This window comes from Medicago sativa, chromosome 1 (genome assembly GCF_051527215.1).
Source record: "Medicago sativa cultivar Bolivia chromosome 1, Bolivia_mono, whole genome shotgun sequence".
NCBI classification, from domain to species: Eukaryota; Viridiplantae; Streptophyta; class Magnoliopsida; order Fabales; family Fabaceae; genus Medicago; species Medicago sativa.
In genome coordinates, this window is record NC_140749.1 from 61,855,448 (window position 1) to 61,879,368 (window position 23,921).

The 23,921-nt window shown below is 35.8% G+C and overlaps 1 protein-coding gene across 2 annotated transcripts; it reads left to right on the plus strand.

The window, feature by feature from the left end:
- The first annotated feature begins 4,669 nt into the window (after window positions 1-4,669).
- On the plus strand, window positions 4,670-9,077 carry LOC146956122 (putative adenylate kinase 1, chloroplastic). 2 transcript variants are annotated; one of them, XM_085726844.1, is made up of 4 exons: window positions 4,670-5,057; window positions 7,329-7,469; window positions 7,898-8,170; window positions 8,518-9,077. In XM_085726844.1, the coding sequence occupies exons 1-4, from the start codon at window positions 4,773-4,775 to the stop codon at window positions 8,659-8,661; spliced, it is 843 nt and encodes a 280-aa protein (XP_085582970.1). In that variant the 5' UTR covers window positions 4,670-4,772; the 3' UTR covers window positions 8,662-9,077. The 2 variants fall into 2 exon arrangements, with proteins under 2 accessions (XP_085582970.1, XP_085582978.1); XM_085726852.1 differs by lacking the exon at window positions 7,329-7,469.
- Window positions 9,078-23,921: the final 14,844 nt, after the last annotated feature.

A 23,921-nucleotide genomic window follows, 5' to 3' on the forward strand; every position in this document is an offset into this window, starting at 1 on the left:
GACTTAACTCATGAACTTTGAGAGAACTAACAAGATCTTCAACACTTAAAGTGTTTAAATCTTTAGCTTCCTCAATGGCAGTCACCTTTGGTCTCCATCTAGCAGGCAAACTTCTATGTATCTTGCTCACATGATCAGAAGCAACATAACTCTTCTTCAGTATTTGAAGTCCAGAGACCAGAGTTTGAAACCTTGATTACATCTCCTCAATAGTTTCATCATCCTTCATCTTGAACAACTCATACTGATGTACAAGCATAAAAGCCTTTGCTTCTCTGACTTTCTTGCAGCCTTCATAGTTAGCACAAAGAGAAGCAAACATTGCTTTAGCAGTTGACCTGTCACTCATCTTCATGTACCCTGCTTTAGGAATAGCAGTGACAAGTGCCCCTCTGATGATATGATGCTTCTTGTAAATCTTCTTCTGAGCAGGAGTATGTTTCTTTCTATCAACAACAGCTCCTTCTTCATCAAGAACCAAGTCATCACCGACACCTTCTTCTAGTATGTCCCAAAGTTCTTCGTCTAAACTCATGACATAACTATAGAAGTCGGTTTTCCACCAAGAGAATTCTTCAGGGTCTCCATTAAATCTAGGAATCTTTCCTACACTAGATTTCTTGTTGTCAACATTGTAATCATGAGCCACAACAGAATGATCAGGTCCAGATCCAGAAGTAGAAGTAGACATGTTTTTCTCATATCTTGGACTGTTACACTGTTACGTGTTATCAACAAAACCAAGGCTCTAGATACCAATTGAAGATGAGAAAAACACAAAAAGGGGGGTTGAATTGTGTTTTGAAAAATTCTTCGTTTCTCCTAAACTGAACACACTGGTCAGAAGCTAAGTGAGACAGCTTCTGAAGTGATAATCAGAATCTGAACGCAGCGGATAAAAACAGAGAGGGAAGAAGAAAGACACAAAGCAATTATACTGGTTCCTTCCACAATCTGAAAGTAGTCCAGTCCCCCTTGCACTTCCAAGGAGATTTCACTAGACTGTAATATCTGATTACAATTGCTCAAGCACACAGCAAGAGACTTCCTTTGCTCAAGCACATTTTATAAGAGTCTTCCCATGCTGAAGAACACAATCAAGAGACTTCTATGCTCAAGCACAACTGCAAGAGACTTCTAGACAAACAAAATTACACAGAAAATTGTTTGAGATTGAACACTTGATATACAATCAGAGGTGCTCACAAAACAAATCAGATACAGACTCTAAGCCTTAAGAATTTCTAAGATAAGAACTTGAGAAACAGAAATTCTAAGTGACTTTGAAAGCAAAACAATTTCAGCAGAGGTTTGGCGCTTGTAAATTGTAGTAGAGTCGTATGCCAATCTCTAAGTCTTCACTCCTTTATATAGAGGTGTGAAAGAGACGTTGTGAAATTGCCAGCACATCAAAAGAGTCGTTGTTGAAGCTTGATCTTTCACCAATGATCTTTTGCCTGATTTGGTTGTTGTCCTATGAAGAACCAATTTGAAATCCATTCGCATTGTGAAGGAACATCTTTGCAGACGTAGCTGTATTCTGGAGCTGTTTTCTTGTCTTGTAGTGTGGACACAAAACAGAGTAGTGGAGAAGGTGGTTGTACAGTTCGTACATAATACAATGTCAACGTTTTTGAAGATAAGCTTCCAAAGCCTTCAAATCTTCACCAAAATGACCGTTGCAAAGTTCCACTAGTCTTCTGCAGTGTTTTCGAATCCAATAGACAGATTTTGAAGTGTTGATCCTTAAATCTTGAGCTTGTGGTGATGATCAGCTTCTGATGAGCTTCAGCTTCTGATGAAGTCGCTTCTGACCTACCCGCTTCTGATGAACTTCTGCTTCTGATGACTTTCAGCATCTGATGACGTCATCATTCTTCAGGAGCACTTTTTCTTCAGGAGCACTAACAATTAATTTAATAAAAATTTAATTTTAATCAAATAATTAAACTATTTTAATCAAAAGGTTTGTATGGCCTCGTGAGCTTAACTCAGTTGGTATAGACAAAACATAATATATCCAAGGTCCAGGGTTCAAATCCCGGCCACCACAAAAAAAAAAAAAAAATCAAAGGGTTTGTATATTATGTGTAGATTTGTACATGTTAAAAAGTTTAAAATAGTAAGTTTGTAATATAACTTGTACATTTTATATGGAATATGTTTCAATTTTTTTTTGCAAAGAGGTGAGAAATAACTGATGCACTTGTGCATATCATAGTCCCTCATTGCAGACAACTGTTTTCTTTTCTTTAGAGCTTGTGAAAGAGAGGTTGTCTGTATGAAAAATATTTTGGCTACTTATGAAGAGGCTTCGAGATAAGCCATTAATTTACAGAAATTAGAATTATTTTGTAGTTGTAATACTCCATATGATCTAAAGAGCCTCGTTGATCTTACTCTTGGTGTTCGCCAAGACTTAGGTACAGGTAAATATCTTGGGTTAGCATGTATGATCAGGAGAAGTAAACATGCAACTTTTAAGTTCATAAAAGATCGCATTTGAAATAAAATCAACTTTTAGAGTAGTAAATGTCTCTCACAAGCTCGAAGGTAGATGCTCGTTGAATCAGTCTTGCAGTCTATTCCTTCATATGTGAAGAGTGTTTTCCTACTTTCGAGATCACCCGTTAATGAAAAGAAAAAATGTTAAACTTTTTATGGCGGGATCATAATTCAACAAACTCTCGAGGATTGCATTGACTATCTTGGGAACGACTTTCCGTTCCTAAGATGTTTGGTGGAATGGGTTTCAAGGGCCTTAAGGCATTCAATATGGCCATGGTTGACAAGCAGGCTTGGAAGTTTGTTTCTACTCCAGAGTCTCTAATCACTCGTTGGCTGAAAGCTAAATACTTTCCTCGAGGTGATTACTTTGGAGCTAGTATATGTGATTACTCAAAGATAAATACTTTCATCCAAAGTCTCATAATCCTAGCTATGTTTGACATAGTATTTTGAGTGTGAAAGATGTGATTCGTCGTGGTTTTCAATGGAGTATAAGCACGGGATAACATATACCAATTAGGGATCATCCTTGGTTCAGTAATGTTGCGCGTATTTTACCAGCTACACATCAACACTTGGAGTGGCCACATATCATTGTTTCAAACTTGTTGGTCACACCTCAGAAGCAATGGAACATGGAGCTATTTAAGGATTTTTTTTGACAATATTACAGCTATAAGCATCTTTAATACTCCGTTGCTCCCTTTGGTGACTCATGACGTGCCTACTTGGAAGCTTAAGAAGGACAATGTTTATACAGTTAAAAGTGCTTATAAGGATATTCTGAATCATGATGCGGCAATTTTACAACATCATGTGTCAGGTAATTGGAAATGTGCTTGGAGTTTAAAATTGCCACCAAATGTAAAAAATTTCGTGTGGAGAGGTTGCCGCAACTGTTTTCCTACAAGAAACTGATTGCAATCAAAAGGTGTTTAATGTCATGATCAGTGTGCGGTGTGTGACAACTTTGGTGAAGATATTACTCATTTGTTTTTTATGTGTAGTAAAAGCGTGCTTTGTTGGTAGTGCATCAGATTATGGAGCCCTTTGATGGTTGTCTTTGATTATGGGCGATCTGCAGTGGCTTAAATCAAGTCCCGAGAGGTTCAAATATAATGTAAATGCTTCTTTTTCTCATGCTCTGAATCGAGTCGGCATCAGTATGTGTATTCAAGATGACGAAGGTTGTTATGTGTCAGCTAAAACCGAATGGATGACTCCACTCCTTAATGTGGATTTGGGCGAGGCTTTAGGTTTATTATCAGCAATGTATTGAGTGCGTGACCTGCAGTTGGGTACTGTGGACTTTGAGTTTGATTCCAAAATTGTGGTGTAGTCTTTATGGTAGTAAAAGTGACGTTTCTAATTATAGTGTAGTGATCAATGACTATATACGTTAGTCAGCTTCTGATCTTGCAACCTCTTATGTTAGGTATTTTCGAAGACAAGTCAACGAAATCGCTCACAGTTTTGCTAGGGTGGCTTCGCGTCGTGCTATTTTCCATATTCATATTAAGATTCCAACTTATATCTCTCATATTATTATGAATGAAATGCAATAAGTTTCTTTTTGTAAACAAAATATATCACAAAATATAAATTTTTCATAAATGATTGTTGTTTTTCCAATAAAAAGTCGTTATTTTTAGCTCTTTTAAATTATTCATTTAAAAAATCAAACATATGAATTTTCAAAACATTAATTACATAAATTTTGATAAAAAGTTACTCCCTCCGTCCCATAATACTTGACACAGTTGATCTTATTACGCATGTTAATGCATAATTTTAAACTTAAATATCTTGAATAATATATTAGAAAAAATTATGAAAATTTGATATTTTGAAAATTCTCACCGAGACAAATCTAATGACATATTATATGATACTTATTTATCTTTGTATATTAGTAGATAAAGATAGTCAAAGTAAGTTAGATCAAAATTACACATTTTCAAATGAGTCATCTATTACGGGACGAAGAGAGTATCAATTTAAATGCTTAAAAGACATTCGTTAGCATTTAACATTGTGTGTTGATTTTTCTAATTTCATTCACATGCTTTGATAAGAACATTAATGTTGTTCACATTTTACACACGCATTAATGGAAAATTGACTACTAACTTGACATATTCAAAGCACATCTTCTCTTCTCACAGAAACGAAGACACCGAAAAATTAATTATCGGAGTAATCAATCATTTTCATTTCATTTCATTATTATTGGTCTTCCGTTGTCTCCTTCCTACAAAATTCCCATGGCGGCCTTCACGACCCGCCTTTCCACGCGCGCGTCCTTCATCTCTTCCGTCGCAAGGCGCTACCTCTCCTCCGAGCTCAACTCCCACGCGCCATTCCGTCTTGTTGCTCCACGTGGTGAAGATCAGAAGAACAGTCACGTGCGGTGGGTCTTCCTCGGTTGTCCTGGCGTCGGTAAAGGCACCTACGCTAGCCGTCTTTCAAATCTCCTTGGTGTTCCTCACATCGCCACTGGTGATCTCGTTCGTGATGAGCTCTCTTCATCTGGTCCACTTTCTTCCCAGGTTTCAAAACTTCTTCTTCTTCTTCTTCTTATTCTCTTTGTGATTCGTTTTTTCCTTTGAATTTTGACTCGTTCATTGCTAACTTATGATTTGTATCTTATTCTTATTCCTATCTATCACACGCAAAATTGGAAAATAATTATAATTTTTCGAGATCATTTGAATTTTCATTCTGTTTTACTTTAAGCTTAGTTCTCGTACACGGGCAAAAGAAAATTTGAGTGTACATGAGCTACTAAATTAAATCATGATTATTAACCAAGTGATGGAGCTCAAGTGGTTATTGAGCTCCACGCAAGGATGTATTGTTTGTAAGGATGAATTGTTCGGGAGAACTCCAATTTGATTTGAACAATCGTTCTTACTTAACTCCTGAACTCTGGACTACCAGGTCCCTTCCCCTAGGATCTTGAGGGTTAACACAAAAAATTAAATTAAATTTTTTTGGAGCTTTGCTTTGGAAATCATTGTAGGTTTTGATATGAACTTGCAGTTATATAAAGTTAGTTTAATTGGTAGGATTGAAATTAAGATAATTTCATGTGTATCTGTATCTTGGTTATACTTTCCAACATATCTCACTTTGTATAGCAACTACTACTTGTTGGTTTTTTGTCGTTTTGTGAGTGATTTTTGGATCCTAGTGTTCTTCATTGTAGTAGTGGTAGTTATAAAATTATGTGGTTCTTTTTCTTTTTTTAAATTAAAAATTATGCGATTTTTTTTTGTTGCAATTTAAAAAATTAAGTGATTCCGTAAACTAAATTGTCCTTTGCAGAGATAGTGGCCAAGCCGGAGTATCATATTCATGAATCATGAATGATATTTGCTTTTGGGGGCTCTCTCTCTCTCTCTCTCTCTCTCTCTCTCTCTCTCTTTTTTATTTTTTTTTATATATATTTTTTTCATTTTAAACAAACGCATGTTATGAGTTTTTTTTTTTTTTTTTTAAATCGAGACAATTTACCACCAGGCACCGACTGTGCTTGCCAGTGTCCCCAATGCACGACAGGTTGGGCAAGCCTGTTTAGCTAATTGGAAAATACCTGAGTGTCACGTGCGTTTATATAAGTGGGAGACGCCCTTCACTTTACACGTGTGCCGACTTTGTAAGGATTACTCAGGACAAATTTATAAAAACCTAATTGGAAAACTTGATAGCTCATGTATGGTTAGGTTTTGAAATCCATGTGTTTAGCCAGGTAGGAGGAAGGTTTTCAATTTGGTCATGTGGGAAAGATATCCAAGTTTTAATTCTTTTAATTTTGAGCCAATTAGGGTAAACATCCTAAAACCAAACTGTCCTCTAATGGACATACCTCCCTAGATATCAAATGGCTATATGGTAGTTGTTTGGTTTGAAGAAAAAGATTAGTTATTATAGTTGAGTAGCATCATGTATCTCAATCTAACTTAAACCTTGAGCTGGAAATGAGTGTTTCTGATGCACTAATTTGGTTCTCACTGACTTTATGCTTTGATTGTATTTGTATCTCAGCTCCTTTAACCATATCTATACTATTTGTTATATGACTAGCAACTTATACAGTGTTCTTGTCATCTGTTAGTCGGTAACTTTTATTAAGACATCTGCGCCGCATGTATTTAAAATTGACATTTTCCGGCTTTCCGTTCCTTAATAAATACTTAATCTACTAATATCACTGTGTTCTCTTGATTGATGTTGGATTTGTGTAAAATATGTGAAGTCTTTGAAAACTCTCTGTGTGTCTATAATGAGATCACACAGCTTGTATTTATAATGACTTTACAATAAATACATTGAATGCTTATTTAGTAAGCACTAGCCCAGGAAGTTGAATACTCTAGGAGTAATAACAATCAATCTAGGAAGTTGTATAATTAAAGGAATATCTAAAGATTCTTAATTTTAACACACGTGACTGTATTTCTTGCGTTGTTGGGAAAATCTACATGTCCTTCAAGCTAGTAAGTCTTTAAATTTGGAAGTTTAAACTTTAATTATTAAACCAAATAAATTTTATGAATATCGATTGCTTCTCCTTTTTAATGTTTTGATTTGTAAGTGATTAGGTAATAATTATTAAATGTTTTACCGTTCTTAGTAGCTTAAAGATCAGCTGTGTGAAAATGGTCGTTGTGCTTTGATAAATACTGTTGTTATTTCATTTTCAATATCACAGTTTGACCTGTTCTATTAGTTGTCCCTTTACTGGAGTACTATGATTATTTTGTGTCCATTGCACCAACTCTTCTGCTCTCTGATGTGTAATGGTTGGTGTCTTACAGCTATCAGAAATTGTAAAACAAGGTCAATTGGTGTCAGATGAAATTATTATAAATTTATTATCAAAGAGACTTGATGATGGGGAGGCTAAAGGTGAACTGGGATTTATTCTTGATGGTTTTCCTCGAACAATAAAGCAAGCAGTGAGTATATCTTCAATTTGGTAAAGTGTATGTCACTCACTATAGGCACTCCCCTATTTTGTTTGCAAAATATATTTCACAAGAATACAGAAAACAAAAATGTTGATAGTAGATTCTGATACCCGAAAAATGCAATAACCAATGAAAAATAAATGAACAAATTTTGCCGATTTGGATAATAAGGCACCTTATTTAGGTTCCTTTAATTTCCTACCTAATCAGCTCGTATTTGTCATCAGTTTTTTTTTTTTTTTTTTTAAAATTCCTGAGGTCTCACCTGGTGTTCTTTTTATATCAATGTGTATCCATTTTTTGCGGTTGTCCCGTGATGTTTTCTAAACTTCGTGCCTTTTTAAACAAGCAAACTTATTTTCTCTCCTTGAAAATCTGTTATGTACTAGAGTTGCCTTTCTTTTTTTTATGCTCAGGAAATATTGGAAGGGGTAGCTGACATTGACTTGGTTATCAATCTGAGGCTTCCAGAAAATGTACTGCTTGAGAAATGCCTTGGCAGGAGGATTTGCAATCAGTGTGGGGGAAATTTTAACGTTGCTTCTATTGACATTAAGGCCGAGAATGGGATCCCTGGAATTGTCATGGCTCCGCTTCTTCCACCTACAAATTGTATGTCAAAGCTCATTACTCGATCAGATGATACTGAAGCAGTTGTCAAAGAAAGGCTTCGAATATACAATGAAACGGTATTGCTGCATTTCTATACCATAATCATATTCATCATCAACATTATTGTCACTTATAGCACTTCAGAGGAATAGATGCTTTTGTGACTTCTTATTTGAAGTTTTACATTTATTTTTATTATGATGGGCTCATGAAACATCTTGATTATAGCACTTCAGAGGAATAGATGCTTTTGTGACTTCTTATTTGAAGTTTTACATTTATTTTTATTATGATGGGCTCATGAAACATCTTGAGTGAAGTTGAATAAAAGTTGATGCTTCTAGTTACATTATAATTACTCTGCTGTGAATAATGTTCATGTCTTTTTTAACTGGTTTAGGATTGATTTTCTATATGATTGCAGAGTCGGCCTGTGGAGGAGTTTTACCGCAGCAGAGGAAAATTATTGGAGTTTAACCTGCCGGGAGGAATCCCAGAATCTTGGCCGAAGTTGCTACATGCTCTTAATCTTGATGATTATGAGGATAAGCACTCTGCTGCAGCCTAAAGATATAATAAGAATAATGTACCATATTTCATTCTTTGCATGCATATAATGCATGCTTGACAGTTTTGCAGGAAAGAAAACCAAAGAAAAGGGATTTCTTTATTAGTAGTAGTATTTTCAACCAATACTGATATTGGAAGTGTTGTAATCTGATAAAAACTGATAGGGTTGGGTTTTCTTTCCTTTATAAATTTGCTTAAATGGGTAGGATTTCAGTACTTTTAAAGTTATTGTGAAGTGTGAGGTAATCACATTGCTTCATAGATAGTGTGGGCTATCGATAAGCTTCAATAGATCTGGTGCATCACTACTGTATAGTTGTAACTTGAATGCAAGTGAACTAATCTATTGCATAATTTGCATTGCCAAATGCTTGAGCTTTATGGAAAGCTTTTACAGAAGTAAATTCAAGAAAACATTTTATGATGTTTCGCTTATAATACTATTCAGCAACTCTTTTCTTTTGTTATGCACACTGTGGTGCGCACAAAAATATATGAATATATGTATATATAGGCTATATCAAGTGGGAGTTTTTTTTTCTTTCTTTTTTTCTTTTTTAAACCCGATATCAGGTCAACCAATTAATTCAAGGGTTTCAATCCCACCGTCTACTTGTTGGGACCCCATTTAAAGCCATACAAACTTTTGGTCAAATTGGTATTAGGGGAAATCGAACCTGAAAGACCATGAGAAGAGCTATCAAGTCAATCCGATGAGACCAAACGTGGGTTATGAGACAATAATATAACAGTCATTGGATCGAATTAATGTTTCTGATTATATGCAGATTTTTAAAGTGTGTTGTCCATTCTTAACTTCTCTCTCATTGCCCATGATTTTTGTTTCTCCCTGTTGTCATGTTCTCTTCCATTCAATATTTGAAAGAAGCGTCACAGATCCAATCCATCCCACATTATACGTTTCATCAAATTGCTACCTTCCCCTGATATTTCTCCACGTCAGGGGCTATGTTCATTCCTCCAAAGTTCTTGTGACCCATGAGAATTACCTTTTCATTTGAAGGAATCGTGTTCATTAGCTGCAACGAAGAAGTACAATACAATTAGACTCCGTCCCGGAATATCCGACCCATTTTCTAAAAAAAGTGTCCCAAAATAACTGACCCATTTTAATTTTCAATACAACTTTCATCATTTCCAATACAATATAACTCTAATTAATACTACTTTCAATCATTCCCAATACAATATATTCCACTTTCCACTTTATTTATACATTTTTCATAATCTATGTGAAAAACCAAATTGGGTCGGATATTCTGGGACGGAGGGAGTAAACATTAGGAAGGAAAATTTTGTGCTAGTCATACGCTTCACTCGGCCTATGTTTGAGTTTCCTCTCAGTTAATTGATTTTTATCTTATTAGTTGTTCTGTGCCCTCTATTTGGATTGATTATTGTAGAACTGTTATGCTTCTCAGTATGCAAATCTCGGAATATGTTGTGTAAAGTTTGTGGATGACAATCCCCAAAACACTAATCGAGCAATCAACTGAATCCTAAATAGTTTCGATCCTTTCAAATCGAGCATTGTTTGATGCTTCAAATATCCAAGTGGCTTTTATCTATTGACTCAGCGCTTGTTTGATCTCCGCTTGGCGTTCCTTCATGTGCCGTCATGGTGAGATGATATTACCAAATGGAACAAGGGATGAAGTGTACTGTGTTATTGTTGTATTACTCAATAAGCTCAACTTTCCACACTGAAAATGGAAGGCATAATATGTACACATATTTTCAAGTAAAGAGAAAGAGGAGAGAGTTAGAATGACATCATAGAATTCCATATATTACCTTCACATCTCTCAACCTTTCTTATAGTGATCCACCCACACTCATAATCTTTCAACATTGTGTTAGTTACTGTTTTTCTCCCTCCCTTTTTAGTGCCCGTTATCCCTCAACACAATTGGAAGATTCCTCTACCACTTGTCCCATTCCATCATTGTTTAGCATCTGTTTTCATTAAGTTCTAATGGAAATTAACTAATTTGTGTTGGGAAATGCCTGCATAATTTCCCTCCTCCGTGAACTCAAAATAGGCACTTTAGCGGAAACGTAAAATGACACACAACAAATTTTTAGCGTGGAAAACCTTCTCAATGTGAGTAAGGAAAAACCACGGGACCCGTAGGCCTCTTAAATCTCCACTATAATAATAATGGGAATACAAATCTTCACCCTCAGGTGGACCTAACTATGTATCTCAATTTGTAGATACAACTCTCACAAATTGGCTCACTATATTTTTCTCTCACACTCTTATGAGGAACTCTCTATTTTTCTCTCAACTCTATGAGTGAGGATTTTTCTCTCTTTCTCTCAACACTCTGTGTGTTGAGGATTTCTTGTTGTTGTTGTGTTTTGCTTGCTGCAATTCCTCTCTATTTATAGAGGAAGCTTAAGCTACTGTTGATGCAAATTGCTTTCTCCTTTCTTGGCTTTCGGCTGACACAAGCTGGAAAAGCAACTTCAACAAGTTGTAATTCTTTCTTTTCACATGTGGCTGGACCCCACAATTCTCCCCCTCCAGCCAAAGGGAAACTATCCTTCGATTAGTTTGGGGTTGCTGCCAAGCCTGCAGCTTCTTTACAAAACTCTATCTTCTCTTTTGGTAGAGCTTTTGTCATCATATCTGCTCCGTTGTCATTGGTGTGGATTTTCTCTATTTGCAGCAGTTTACTCTCGAACACATCACGTATCCAATGATACCTCACATCGATGTGTTTCGACCTTGAATGGTATGTCGAATTCTTGCTGAGGTGAATTGCACTTTGGCTATCACAATAGAGAACATAACTTTCTTGATTCTGGCCTAACTCTTGCAGGAACTTCTTCATCCACAGGATCTCCTTACAACCTTCAATGATTGCGATGTACTCTGCTTCTGTGGTACTTAAAGCAACGCACTTTTGTAGTCGCGATTGCCATGAGACAGCTCCCCCTGCAAAAGTAATCAAATATCCGGATGTGGATTTTCTTGAATCTACATCTCCGGCCATATCAGCATCTACATATCCAACGAGCATTTGATTTCCATTGCCAAAACATAAGCACTTTTTGGCAGTTCCTTTTAGATACCTCAGTATCCATTTCACAGCACTCCAGTGTTCTTTTCCTGGGTTTGATAGGAATCTACTCACGACTCCTACAGCATAACCGATGTCTGGCCTCGTGCAGACCATGGCGTACATAAGGCTACCCACAGCTGAAGAATAGGGCACCTTGCTCATTTCTTCTTTCTCTTGGTCATTCTTTGGACATTGTGTCTTACTGAGTTTCAAATGACCAGGTAGCAGAACATGCACAGGTTTTGCATTATGCATGTTGAACCTTTCAAGAACTTTCTTGAGATAATCTTCTTGTGACATCCACAACATTCTTTTTGAACGATCTCTAACGATCTTCATTCCAAGAATCTTCTTCACTGCACCCAAATCCTTCATAGCAAAAGACTTGCTCAATGCTTTCTTGAGAGCATTTATCTTTGCCTTATCTTTTCCAACGATAAGCATATCATCAACATACAACAAAAGTATGATGGATTCTCCATTTTCATAGTTCTTCACAAACACGCAATGGTCTACTGACGTCTTTGTGAAGTTGTGTTGGGTCATGAAGAGATCAAACTTCTTGTACCATTGTCTTGGAGCCTGCTTTAAGCCGTATAGACTTTTCTTCAAGCGACACACAAGGTGTTCTTTGCCTGGTTCAACGAAACCTTCAGGTTGCTCCATATAGATTTCTTCCTCTAGGTCTCCATGCAAGAATGCTGTTTTAACATCAAGTTGTTCTATCTCTAAGTCTAGTTTTGCAGCTAGACCAAGGATTGCTCTAATGGATGTCATCTTCACCACCGGTGAGAATATTTCTTCAAAATCAATGCCTTTCTTTTGATGGCACCCCTTCACGACAATTCGTGCTTTGTATCTGGGGTTTGGGTTGTTCTCTTCAGACTTGAGCTTGAACACCCACTTATTTTTCAATGCTCTTTTTCCATCTGGTAATTTTACCAGGTCATACGTCTCATTCTCCTTTAAGGATTGCATCTCTTCTTCCATGGACCGCAACCATTTTTCCTTATTGGTTGTTTCTATGGCTTCCATGAAGCTTTGAGGTTCCCCTTCGTCAGTGATGTTTACATATTCACCTGAGAAGTATCTTTTTGATGGTTGTCTAGATCTGGTCGATCTTCTCAATTGAGGTTCTTGTCCCATCTCAACATCATCATCTTCATCAGCATCATCATCTGCCATCTGTTCTTCATGCATTGGTTGATTTTGGTCTCTCTGATCAGGCTCCTCCATTTGATTGGGTTCTGTTAGCTGATCATGATCATAATTCATTTGAGGAGTCTCTCCCCCTGAATTGTTTACCACAATAGTCTTTGGCTTTTTAGATTGAATGTCGTGGATTGTCTGATCTTCATAGAATATCACGTCTCTGCTTCGAACCATCTTCTTAGTAGCAGGATCCCATAATCTAAAGCCAAGTTCATCTTTTGGTGAACCAAGGTATATGCACTCCTTCGTCTTAGCATCTAGCTTTGCTCTTTCATCTTTTGGAACATGCACAAATGCCCTGCATCCAAAGACTCTCAAATGACCATAGGAAGCTTTCTTTCCATACCATACTTCATCTGGTATCTCTCCATTTAAAGGTCTTGAAGGAGACAAATTTATCAAATCAACTGCAGTTCTCACTGCTTCACCCCAAAATGATTTGGGAAGTTTTGCTTGAGAAAGCATGCTTCTGACTTTCTCTGCAATCGTCCGGTTCATCCTTTCGGCTACTCCATTCATCTGAGGAGTCTTGGGAGGTACTTTCTCATGTCTTATTCCATGAGATTTACAGTAGGCTGCAAATGAGCCTATATACTCTCCACCGTTGTCTGTTCTTAAACATTTCAGTTTTCTTCCAGATGCCCGTTCTACAGAGGCATGAAATTCTTTGAAAACCTGAAGAACTTGATCTTTCGTCTTCAATGGATACACCCACACTTTTCTAGAGTGGTCGTCAATGAAGGTAACAAAGTATTGTGAACCACCAAGGGACCTTTCAGATGTAGAGCAAACATCTGAATGAACAAGATCTAGGATATGCTTTCTTCTTCTTGCATCATCTGATCTTTGAAAAGATACTTTGTGTTGTTTGCCTGCTAGACAATCTTCACAAGATTCCAGTGGTTGACCCTTGATGTTTGGAAGATGATTCTTAGCAAGAATCTCCAAACTTTTCTCGCTCATGTGGCCAAGTCGTTTGTGCCACAGTCCTTTGCTCATGTATTGAGATACATTGATATCTCCCTTGTTTATCTTTCCCTGCATAACATACAGAGAGCCTTCCTTTTTACCACGAGCAATGATCATGCTTCCTTTACTGAGCTTCCATCTACCAGCTCCAAATTGGTTTAGCATACCAATATCATCTAACTTTCCTGTTGAGATAAGGTTTAGACGCATGTCTGGAACATGTCTAACCTCCTTCAACACGAGCATAAAGCCATTATCTGTAACCAGAATCACCTCGCCAATGCCAACAATCTTGCTTGTGACATCATTGCCCATCTTTACCATACCAAAATCTCCTTTTTGATATAATGAGAAGAATTCTTCATGAGGGGTTACATGAAAGGATGCTCCTGAGTCAATTATCCAAATGCAGTCATTAGACGCTACATTTAGATAATTTTCATCTTCAACGAGAAAGAAATTCTCGTTAGTTGCTACGACTGCTGTCGTGGTTCCATCTTCTTTCTTCTTTGGATCGATTATATCAGGATGGATCGTTCCAGCCTGTTGATCTCTCTTGAAGAATCTGCACTCAAACTTTTTATGGCCCGGTTTGCCACAGTAATAACAACTTAGTTTAGTGTGAGTCTTTGATCTGCCTCGTGATTTTTCACGGCCACCTTTTTGACGGTTCTTGCTCCTTCCTCTATTGTCAACGACGTTGGCTTCGAACTGATTGGTCAAGCCTCTTTCCCTTCGTCTTGACTCTTCATTTAACAAGCAGTCAGTGACTGAATCCATGCTAAGTTTTCAATCTGGAGCATAATTGCTGAGAGTGACAACTAGAGTGTCCCAACTTTCAGGTAAGGAACTGAGAAGTAGAAGTGTTTGCAACTCGTCATCTATCTTCATTTCTGTTTTTGTCAGTTGATTTACAATACCTTTGAAGGTATTTAGATGCTCGATCATGTTTTGACCGTCTGAGTATTCTAACTTCACCAGTCTTCTAACAAGGTGTGCTTTATTTCTGGGCGTCTTCTTTTGAATCAACGATTCAAGCTTCGTCCATAACTCATACGCATTGGTATAAGTTGATACATGCTCGAACAAGCTTCGATCAATGTATTTTCGGATCATAGCCACTGTCTTCCGATTCTCCGTCTCCCATTCCGTAGCGGTCTTCTTCTCGGGTTTATCTTTTTGGGTGATTGGCTCATGGAAGTCTTTGCAATACAAGTGGTCTTCCATCATTAGCTTCCAATATGTATAGTTGTCAGCCGTTAGCTTGAACATATCACCATCATGGCTGATTGAACCATCCATCTTGAGTTACACAGGAAATAATTTCTTTAACCAGTGTCACTAGTATCGTATACTAGAACAAATGAGTTTGTGAATAGTGCACCAGGAAAATTCCCAGGTAAGAGAGGTGGGTCAATAGACACACTTAAATACCAAGTCTTTCCTTGCCAGAACTTTCCTAGACATGCAATATATCACTACCTCACTTTATATCTAGCGACAAGAAATTTCTTTTCTGATGTGGAAGATCAAACAATGTTGCAGCCACAGAGCATACTAAGAATTATCTTGCAGATACAACACCTCAGAGTCCCAGAGCAACGAGTGCTCTGATACCACTGTTGGGAAATGCCTGCATAATTTCCCTCCTCCGTGAACTCAAAATAGGCACTTTAGCGGAAACGTAAAATGACACACAACAAATTTTTAGCGTGGAAAACCTTCTCAATGTGAGTAAGGAAAAACCACGGGACCCGTAGGCCTCTTAAATCTCCACTATAATAATAATGGGAATACAAATCTTCACCCTCAGGTGGACCTAACTATGTATCTCAATTTGTAGATACAACTCTCACAAATTGGCTCACTATATTTTTCTCTCACACTCTTATGAGAAACTCTCTATTTTTCTCTCAACTCTATGAGTGAGGATTTTTCTCTCTTTCTCTCAACACTCTGTGTGTTGAGGATTTCTTGTTGTTGTTGTGTTTTGCTTGCTGCAATTCCTCTCTATTTATAGAGGAAGCTTAAGCTACTGTTGATGCAAATTGCTTTCTCCTTTCTTGGCTTTCGGCTGGCACAAGCTGGAAAAGCAACTTCAACAAGTTGTAATTCTTTCTTTTCACATGTGGCTGGACCCCACAATTTGACATATTCAAAGCACATCTTACACGGTAACCAGATTCTCAGTGTGGCTGTGATGTTATATGTCTGTTGTATGTTGAATAAAAAAGTCGAGGATGATGAATAAACGAGGTGTCCGGAATTCGAACTTATGAAGACTTTAATCGATACGTTCTATACTCATAAAATCAAGCGGAAGTTGTAAATGACTCATTCTTTTAAAGCTTATTTATATGTTTAGTCCCTTTAAATAGGGGCCACTTGAGTTTTGGTTCATGAATTTGCTAATCCTTTCAAATTTGCCATGCAAATATTAATCACTTGACTTTTATTGCCCGAACCTATTTAATGACACATGTGAACACAAAATTGATTACCAGTGAGAACGAAGAACACAACACCTAGAGAAGAACCCATAATTGATGAATGTCTTTGCAGTACTCTGTTGTTTTTGAAAGGTAGTTGAATGTATTTAGTTTTGTTTCATTTTTCGTTGTTTCAAGTTATGGATTTTTCTGTTAATTTTCACCATGGAGGTAGCTTGGTTAGAGATTGACTTATTTCTTACAAAGGGGTGTGAAACATTGATGGAAGGGTTATATGTGTTAGATAATAAAGTATCGAGATATGTTATTGGGCCTGTTAAGTTAGAGTCCATTAAGTTTTATTATATATTCTCTAGTATCCTTTTGTAATATCAATCTATTTTGTATTTCATGTAACCCTAGCCGCCATCTTTGTCCATCTCTTTGTTATTCTCTATTGAAACCTTATATTGTTAACATGGTATCAAGAACATGGTTTGATCCGCTTTGAACCACTAGTCGCTTCCGCTGTCGAATCCCAAAAATTTGGGAATATGTTGGTTTGGTATTTGATGATCGATTCAGTTTGCACGCTACAATTCCGGTTTGTTTCTTCTTCCTAGGTTACACTAATTTGATTAGTTGGTCAACTTTTGATTTCAATCGGTAGGTCTTAATTTGAATTTTGAGTGCTATTGGTGTAGAGTTATTCGACACCATTTTTGTTTGATTCGGTGATATGTTGAGCTCACATGGCATTTGTTTGTTTTCTATCATAGAGGTTATTGTTTCAAAGCCACCGATTTGGATATTATTGAATGGGTTTCCATTTTGTTTGATAATGGTACCTATAAGCCATTGTTTTGGAATCTGTGAGTCTTGGCTATGTTCTTTTGGTTTGTCTTGCTTGTTTTCTCCGTAGAACCACTGTTTGCAAAGAGTTGTAAAGCAACTGAGATTTGATTTAGTACCTCACAAATTTCTTTATTATTGTTCCAAGATCATCGGACCGAAAAGAAAAAATTTGTGAAGTCTTATGAGTATTGTCTTTTCGTTGTTCATCTCTCCTCTTTTTGTTTGAGTTTTGTGTTCGGATCAATCTCATTTATTTGGTTTATTTGATTGAGTCTAGTTCTCTGTTTGTGGGTAGTTAGAGTCTTAGAGATGTTTCAACTTTCTCCTTGCCTCTATTGTTCTTTTGTCTTGGTTCGTCAATTTTGTTCTTTTGGTTTGGTTCGTATTGGTTGGTTCAATCTGATTGGTTGTTGGGTGAGTCAAAATAGTGCTCACAATTGGTTTGTTCGTTTGTTTGGTTGGTGGGTCAAGCACTCATAATTTGCTTGTTTGGTGAGTCGAGTTCTCACACTTTTGGTGAGCGTGTGCTCACAATTTGGTTTCTTCTCCCCCTTTTGATTCTTCAATTCGGTTGTTTGGTGAGTCTAGTTCTCACATTTGATTGTTTGGTGAGTCGAGTGCTCACAATTTGGTTTCTTCTCCCCCATTTGATTATTCAATTTGGTTGTTTGGTGAGTCTAGTTCTCACATTTGGTTGTTTGGTGAGTCGAGTGCTCACAATTTGGTTTCTTCTCCCCCTTGTGATTCTTCAATTTGGTTGTTTGGTGAGTCTAGTTCTCACATTTGGTTGTTTGGTGAGTCAAGTGCTCACAAATTGGTTTCTTCTGCCCCTTTTGATTCTTCAATTTGGTTGTTTTTCAATTTGGTTGTTTGGTGAGTCGAGTGCTCACAAATTGGTTTCTTCTCCTCCCTTTTGATTCTTCAATTTGGTTGTTTGGTGAGTCTAGTGCTCACATTTGGTTGTTTGGTGAGTCGAGTGCCCACAAATTGGTTTCTTCTCCCCCTTTTGATTCTTCAATTTGTTTGTTCGGTGAGTCCAGTGCTCACATTTGGTTGTTTGGTTCTTCAATTTGGTTGTTTGGTGAGTCTAGTGCTCACATTTGGTTGTTTGGTGAGTCGAGTGCTCACAATTTGGTTTCTTCCTCCCTTCTTGATTCTTCTGATTGCACTTCTCCCACTTTTGATGATTCTTTGGTTGCTCCTCTAGTGGTTTTTCTGTATGACTGCTTCTCTCTACCGGTTCTTTTGTTTGGATGTTTCTCTCTTTGATTGGTTGATGGTGATGGTTGTTGCTGTTCTCTCTACGAAGATAACTCACTTTCGTTGCTGCTCTCCATTGGTTTTGCTAACAACAGATTTTTGTGGGTTAATCTGTAACAAGCTTAAAGCTTAGTAAGCTTCAGCTTGAGGGATAGTGTTAGAACTTTATATTAGTTAGTATGTTTCTTCGTATTTTGTTTAACAAACTCACAATGCTTTCTTTGTAATGCATCATGAGTTTGAGGGTAGGTGTTAAATAATAAAGTATCGAGATATGTTATTGGGCCTGTTAAGTTAGAGTCCATTAGGTTTTATTATATATTCTCTAGTATCCTTTTGTAATATCAATCTATTTTGTATTTCATGTAACCCTAGCCGCCATCTTTGTCCATCTCTTTGTTATTCTCTATTGAAACCTTATATTGTTAACAATATGAAGATTGGTTGATTTACTTCGAGATACTGGTATAGTAGAAAAAAATTTGAAAGTTGAAAAACCTTATAGGATGTGGTGGATTTTTGATGAAGAGGTAAATTTTAGAGTTATGAAAGTAGATGTTGATGTTGCTCAGCTTAAAGACTATGCTTTGAAAAAAAAATTGTGTTGCTAATATTTTTGTTGGTCATAATGTAGATGAAATAAGTGGATTAGTTCATGTTCCTTATTATGTTATTGCTGCTCAAGTGGGTGAGAGTTCTCAGGTAGTTAACACTAACAAAGGAAAAAGGATAGTAGTGTACAATGGCAATGAACTGGAGGAAGAGGGTGAAAAAACATATGAATTTGATAGTGCAATAAGCAGTGAAGATGATACCAATAATATTACCTTTGATGACAGTGAAGATGAGAGAGCTCTGAGAGTTGAAGATGAGTTTAAGGAATAAAGAGGGAATGTTGTTGTCTCAGAGAATACAAATATAACATTGTTGTCTCAAAGAATACAAATATAACATAAACTGCTCAACAAGGATCACAGTTGCAGTCTCAAGGACCTGTAGTGTCAACACTAAGTACACCTGAAATATGTGAATTTGGGACTAATGCAAGTAAGAAGAGGAAGACTGGTGGTAAATTCAAACCACCATAACAATGCAGGCAACCTATTTCAAACAATGCTCAAGTGGAACTAGTAGCTTTTCTGAAAACATTTGTCAAACCATCTACACACTAAAAAACCACTATGAATCCATTTGCACATGAATACACAACAATTCAAACAAATAAAAATTCACACACAGTGGTTAAGCCATAAGCTAATGTTAATACTGTTGTGCATACTAGTAAAAATTCACACACAATGGTCAAGCCATATGCCCATGTCCAAATCACAGCTCACACTAACAAAAATGCACACACAGTGGTCAAGCCTATGTAATTGAAACATGTTCAACACTCTAAGAATTTTGTAAAACTTTACATTGTTGCCATAATCATTATCAAGCCCGTGTAATTGAAACCTAAACCTTTTCCGCCAAAAATAACATGTTCTGACTCTAAGAAGCTTGATTTGATAAAAGTAAGGAGGAGTGGCATAAATGTCTGGAAAGCTACAACAAATAACAAAGGTCAAGGGAAAGATGTGGAGCATCCAATTGACATAGATGGTGATGATGTTGCCGGCAAAGGTCATGCTAATGTTGACGTTGCTGATAAAAGTGGAAGTTGTTTGTCTTTGTTAAGAAAAATCGACACAGTTATATATGGTTTAGTGTTTAATGTAATGTATTTAGGTGTTTCCTTCTCATGATTAATTTGTGTTTGGTAGTATGAACCAACTTATTTTGGGAATATTTGGCTAAGTCCAACTTTATTATGACTTTATATGGCTTAGATAATTATGTGATATGAATTATTGACAAAATTGTTTCTTATCTTTCAATTTGAAATAGTTATGTCTTCAACAACTTTATTGGTAATGGAAGTTGGTACATTAGTAATAGAGTATTGACAAATGATTAAGTAACAATACAAACTAATTGTCATTCATATCAATAAGGCACATAAACAAGGATGCCAAATGCATTACATCATATGCATTATATCAAATGCATTACTTTTTCAAAAAGAAAACAACAAAACATCCATCTAGCTACTATAATCCACTTAAGCCATCCACCATATTCTTCTCATCCAACAATTTACTCTTCTATTGGTCTTTCTTCTTCTTCCAAAATCACCATAATTATAGTTTCGGTTAGCAACTAAGTCCATCACAGGTGTAGAGTCCTCTTCCCTTGAATTCGGAATTGAAATGTTTGAGGTTACTTCTACCATAGGTCTGGTACCTGGACCAAGCTTGTCATCCTAAATAAACAAATCACAAGTTTTTTTTTAATACAAAACAAACATCAAATTTTGTGTCTGCCAAAAAACAGGAAGATAAAATCAGAGGGACTACACAATTTCAAATCAAGAAAAACTCAATTGCCAATCGCGACATCTCCAAAACCTCCGGCCTTGATTCTCATTTGTGATGGCAATGTAAACACCAATTGGCATTGGTAACTCACAAAGACACAATATAATTCGTGTTGTTGGAAACGAACAACCATTGAATCTAGTTGTGTACGGGTATTGAGTTATGGTGTTCCCAGTTGAAATTTTTCAAACCAAATTAGAAGAGAACTGGGTACTTTGAACATTGAACAGTGACGACCTAACTTGAATGCTATAAGTGATGGAGAGAAAGCAGAGAATAGAAGATCGATTTTGGCGGAGTTAATAGAGATCGTGAAGAGCCTTCAGCTAAGAGGGAAGTAGAGAAGAAATGAGATCGATTTGCAGGAAAGTACACGAGGAAGAGAAGAGGGAAACTTATTTGAGAAGATGAACATTTGGTTATTTCGCGCTTGCCTGAAAGCCTCGGGAGAATTTTGGTTCCTTCACATAAGCTTTTGATGAGGCAACAAGTGACTTGACCAATCACCTCGGCCAAGTCAACAAATTAGTGACGTGTCTATCATTAAATGGGTGTAACAACCAAAAGTCAAGTGATTAATATTTGCATGATAAATTTGAAAGGATTAATAAATTCAGGGACCAAAACTCAAGTAACCCCTATTTATAGGGACTAAATATATGCAACAATCTATACGATAAGAGAAGTGATATTTTTACAACCAATTTTGAACAATTTTTGTGACAACCACTTTTCCTTTCTTTTTATTGGATAAAAAAAATAGAGAGAGAAAGAAGAAGAGAGAGAAAGAAGAAGAGAGAGAATAAAAACACGTGTATGTGAGTATGAGAGAGAGGGCTTTTCCAAAAGTTGTCAAAATATAGTTGTACAAATATTATTTCTCATACTATAACATCATTTAATTTTTAAAACTCAGATGAGTAACATCAAATTTTGTTGCCTTTGAAAAATAATTTTAGTGTCCTAGTTAATATCAAATGGCAATGATTTATAATTTTTAGTATCTAGTTAAACCTGGATACCCCATTTATTTAGTTTAAAAGGTGAGTTATAGCCATTAGACCATTTAAAAAAAAAATCTTGATCGTAGGTAAAAAAAAAAATCTTGAACCAAATTCTGTAAAGTAGCAAGAACATGAACTATACTATAAAAACATGAATATAGAGGGATTGATATTTATAATCTTATGTCAATATTAATCCCTAATTTTTAGTATCTAGTTAAACCTTGGATACCCCATTTATTTCCTTTAAAAGGTGAGTTATAGCTATTAGACCATTTAAATTTTTTTTTTTTGATTGTAGGTAAAAAAAAAATTCTTGAACCAAATTCAGTAAAGTAGCAAGAACATGAACTATACTATAAAAAACATGAATATAGATGGATTAATATTTATAATCTTATGTCAATATTAATCCCTAATATTCATGTTGGACTATTGTCCCACACTATTTAATATATACTCTACATTTTTCTGTTACTTTCATCGATGTGGAACGTCTGAGATTGCGAGACAAGGTTGAATTGTATACAACAAAGAAAAACACCAGAAAATTGAAAAGAATCAACGGTTCATTTGGAGTGGTTATCACACACCTTTTCTCTCTTCCCTCTTTTTGAATGATCTGGTTGATCGGTTTGGAGAAGCAGGAGGATTGTTGATGCTTTATAGACTTGTGCTGCCTCTTGGTTGGAAGCTCCTCCTTAGTTTGAACAGGCACTTTTGCTTCGTATCACCTCATCTTTCCTTTTCCATCAATTTCAATAGCTTTATGTATTATTATTAGCTTGAACTTGATCTTTGTTTCATGTTAATTTCAATAGCTTTATGTATTATCATAATGTTATTTTTATTACTTGTCGTACATGCCTTGACAATGTTCAGTGGTCAATCCTTGAAAATGTTCATGTCTTGTTGAAAAGTTTATTTTCATTCTTTGAATGTTTATTTTCATTTATCCTATTTATAAGTTTCTTTTCTTGGCTTTGACTCCCTTTTCAATATGATACAGGCTCCATCACTTTGACATTTAACACTCTCGCTTCAAGTCCATGTTCAATTAGACTAATTGTAGCCAAATATCATCAACGGTTGTCGTAATGCGAACATTGCACCTACAACCGACGACCATAACCCCTCTAGTTTTGTAGCTGCTATTGCAGGAAACGGGCTAATGCTACACATAAGTTTGGTTGCTGGAAAAATTTCTTGATCCCTTTATCTGTGTGTCTGAGTTTTGAAATGAATAATGTCATTTCGTATATAACAAAAAATTAACATTGAAATGTATTGATAGTATCCTTCAAAAAGAAATGTATTGATATGTAAATCAGAGTTTAATTTCTCTACTTTGTTTGTGTAAAATATTTTATAGAGTCAATAAATCACAACTATTTATATGTTTATATGTGTTACTTTAAAAGTCGTCATAAAGTCAATCAATTCTTATAATTTGATGGTTATGATTGATCGACGGTGTAACATTTTTACACCGACAAATCATATGATAAAAGTCACACATTAAATTAAACTCATATGTATAATTCATATTTTTGAATAAAATTTTATAGAAAAACTCATATTATTATAAGAATCTCTCCCAAAAAAATTTAGAATTTTTTAACAAAACATGAATTTAATATGAATTTTTATATTTTTTAGGATAAAGATTTATATTAAATTTATGTTATGTTAAAAAATTCTATTTTTTTTAAGAAAGATTTTTAAAAATATTCTACACATTCTGCACAATTTCATTAAAAAAATACTAAAATTAACTTAAAAATAGGGATAAAAAATAGTAATTGAAAATTTTATGAAGACTAAAAGTTGAAGGAAAATTTTAGAGGGATTAAAACAAAAAATTTGTATATTTATAGGAATTAAAAATATATTTAACATTTTTTTAAAGAGATTTTTTTTTTTTGAATTTTTTTTTAAAGAGAATTAAATCCTATGATATACGTCCTCTTAAATTATTTTTTAACGAGATCTACGCAAATACTTCTATCAGGTTATT

Coding starts and splice junctions, on each gene's coding strand:
- LOC146956122 (XM_085726844.1), top strand. CDS start 4,773: ATGGCGGCCTTCACGACCCGCCTTTCCACGCGCGCGTCCTTCATCTCT. Junction 5,058..7,328: donor CTGGTCCACTTTCTTCCCAG/GTTTCAAAACTT, acceptor GGTGTCTTACAG/CTATCAGAAATTGTAAAACA. Junction 8,171..8,517: donor TTCGAATATACAATGAAACG/GTATTGCTGCAT, acceptor ATATGATTGCAG/AGTCGGCCTGTGGAGGAGTT.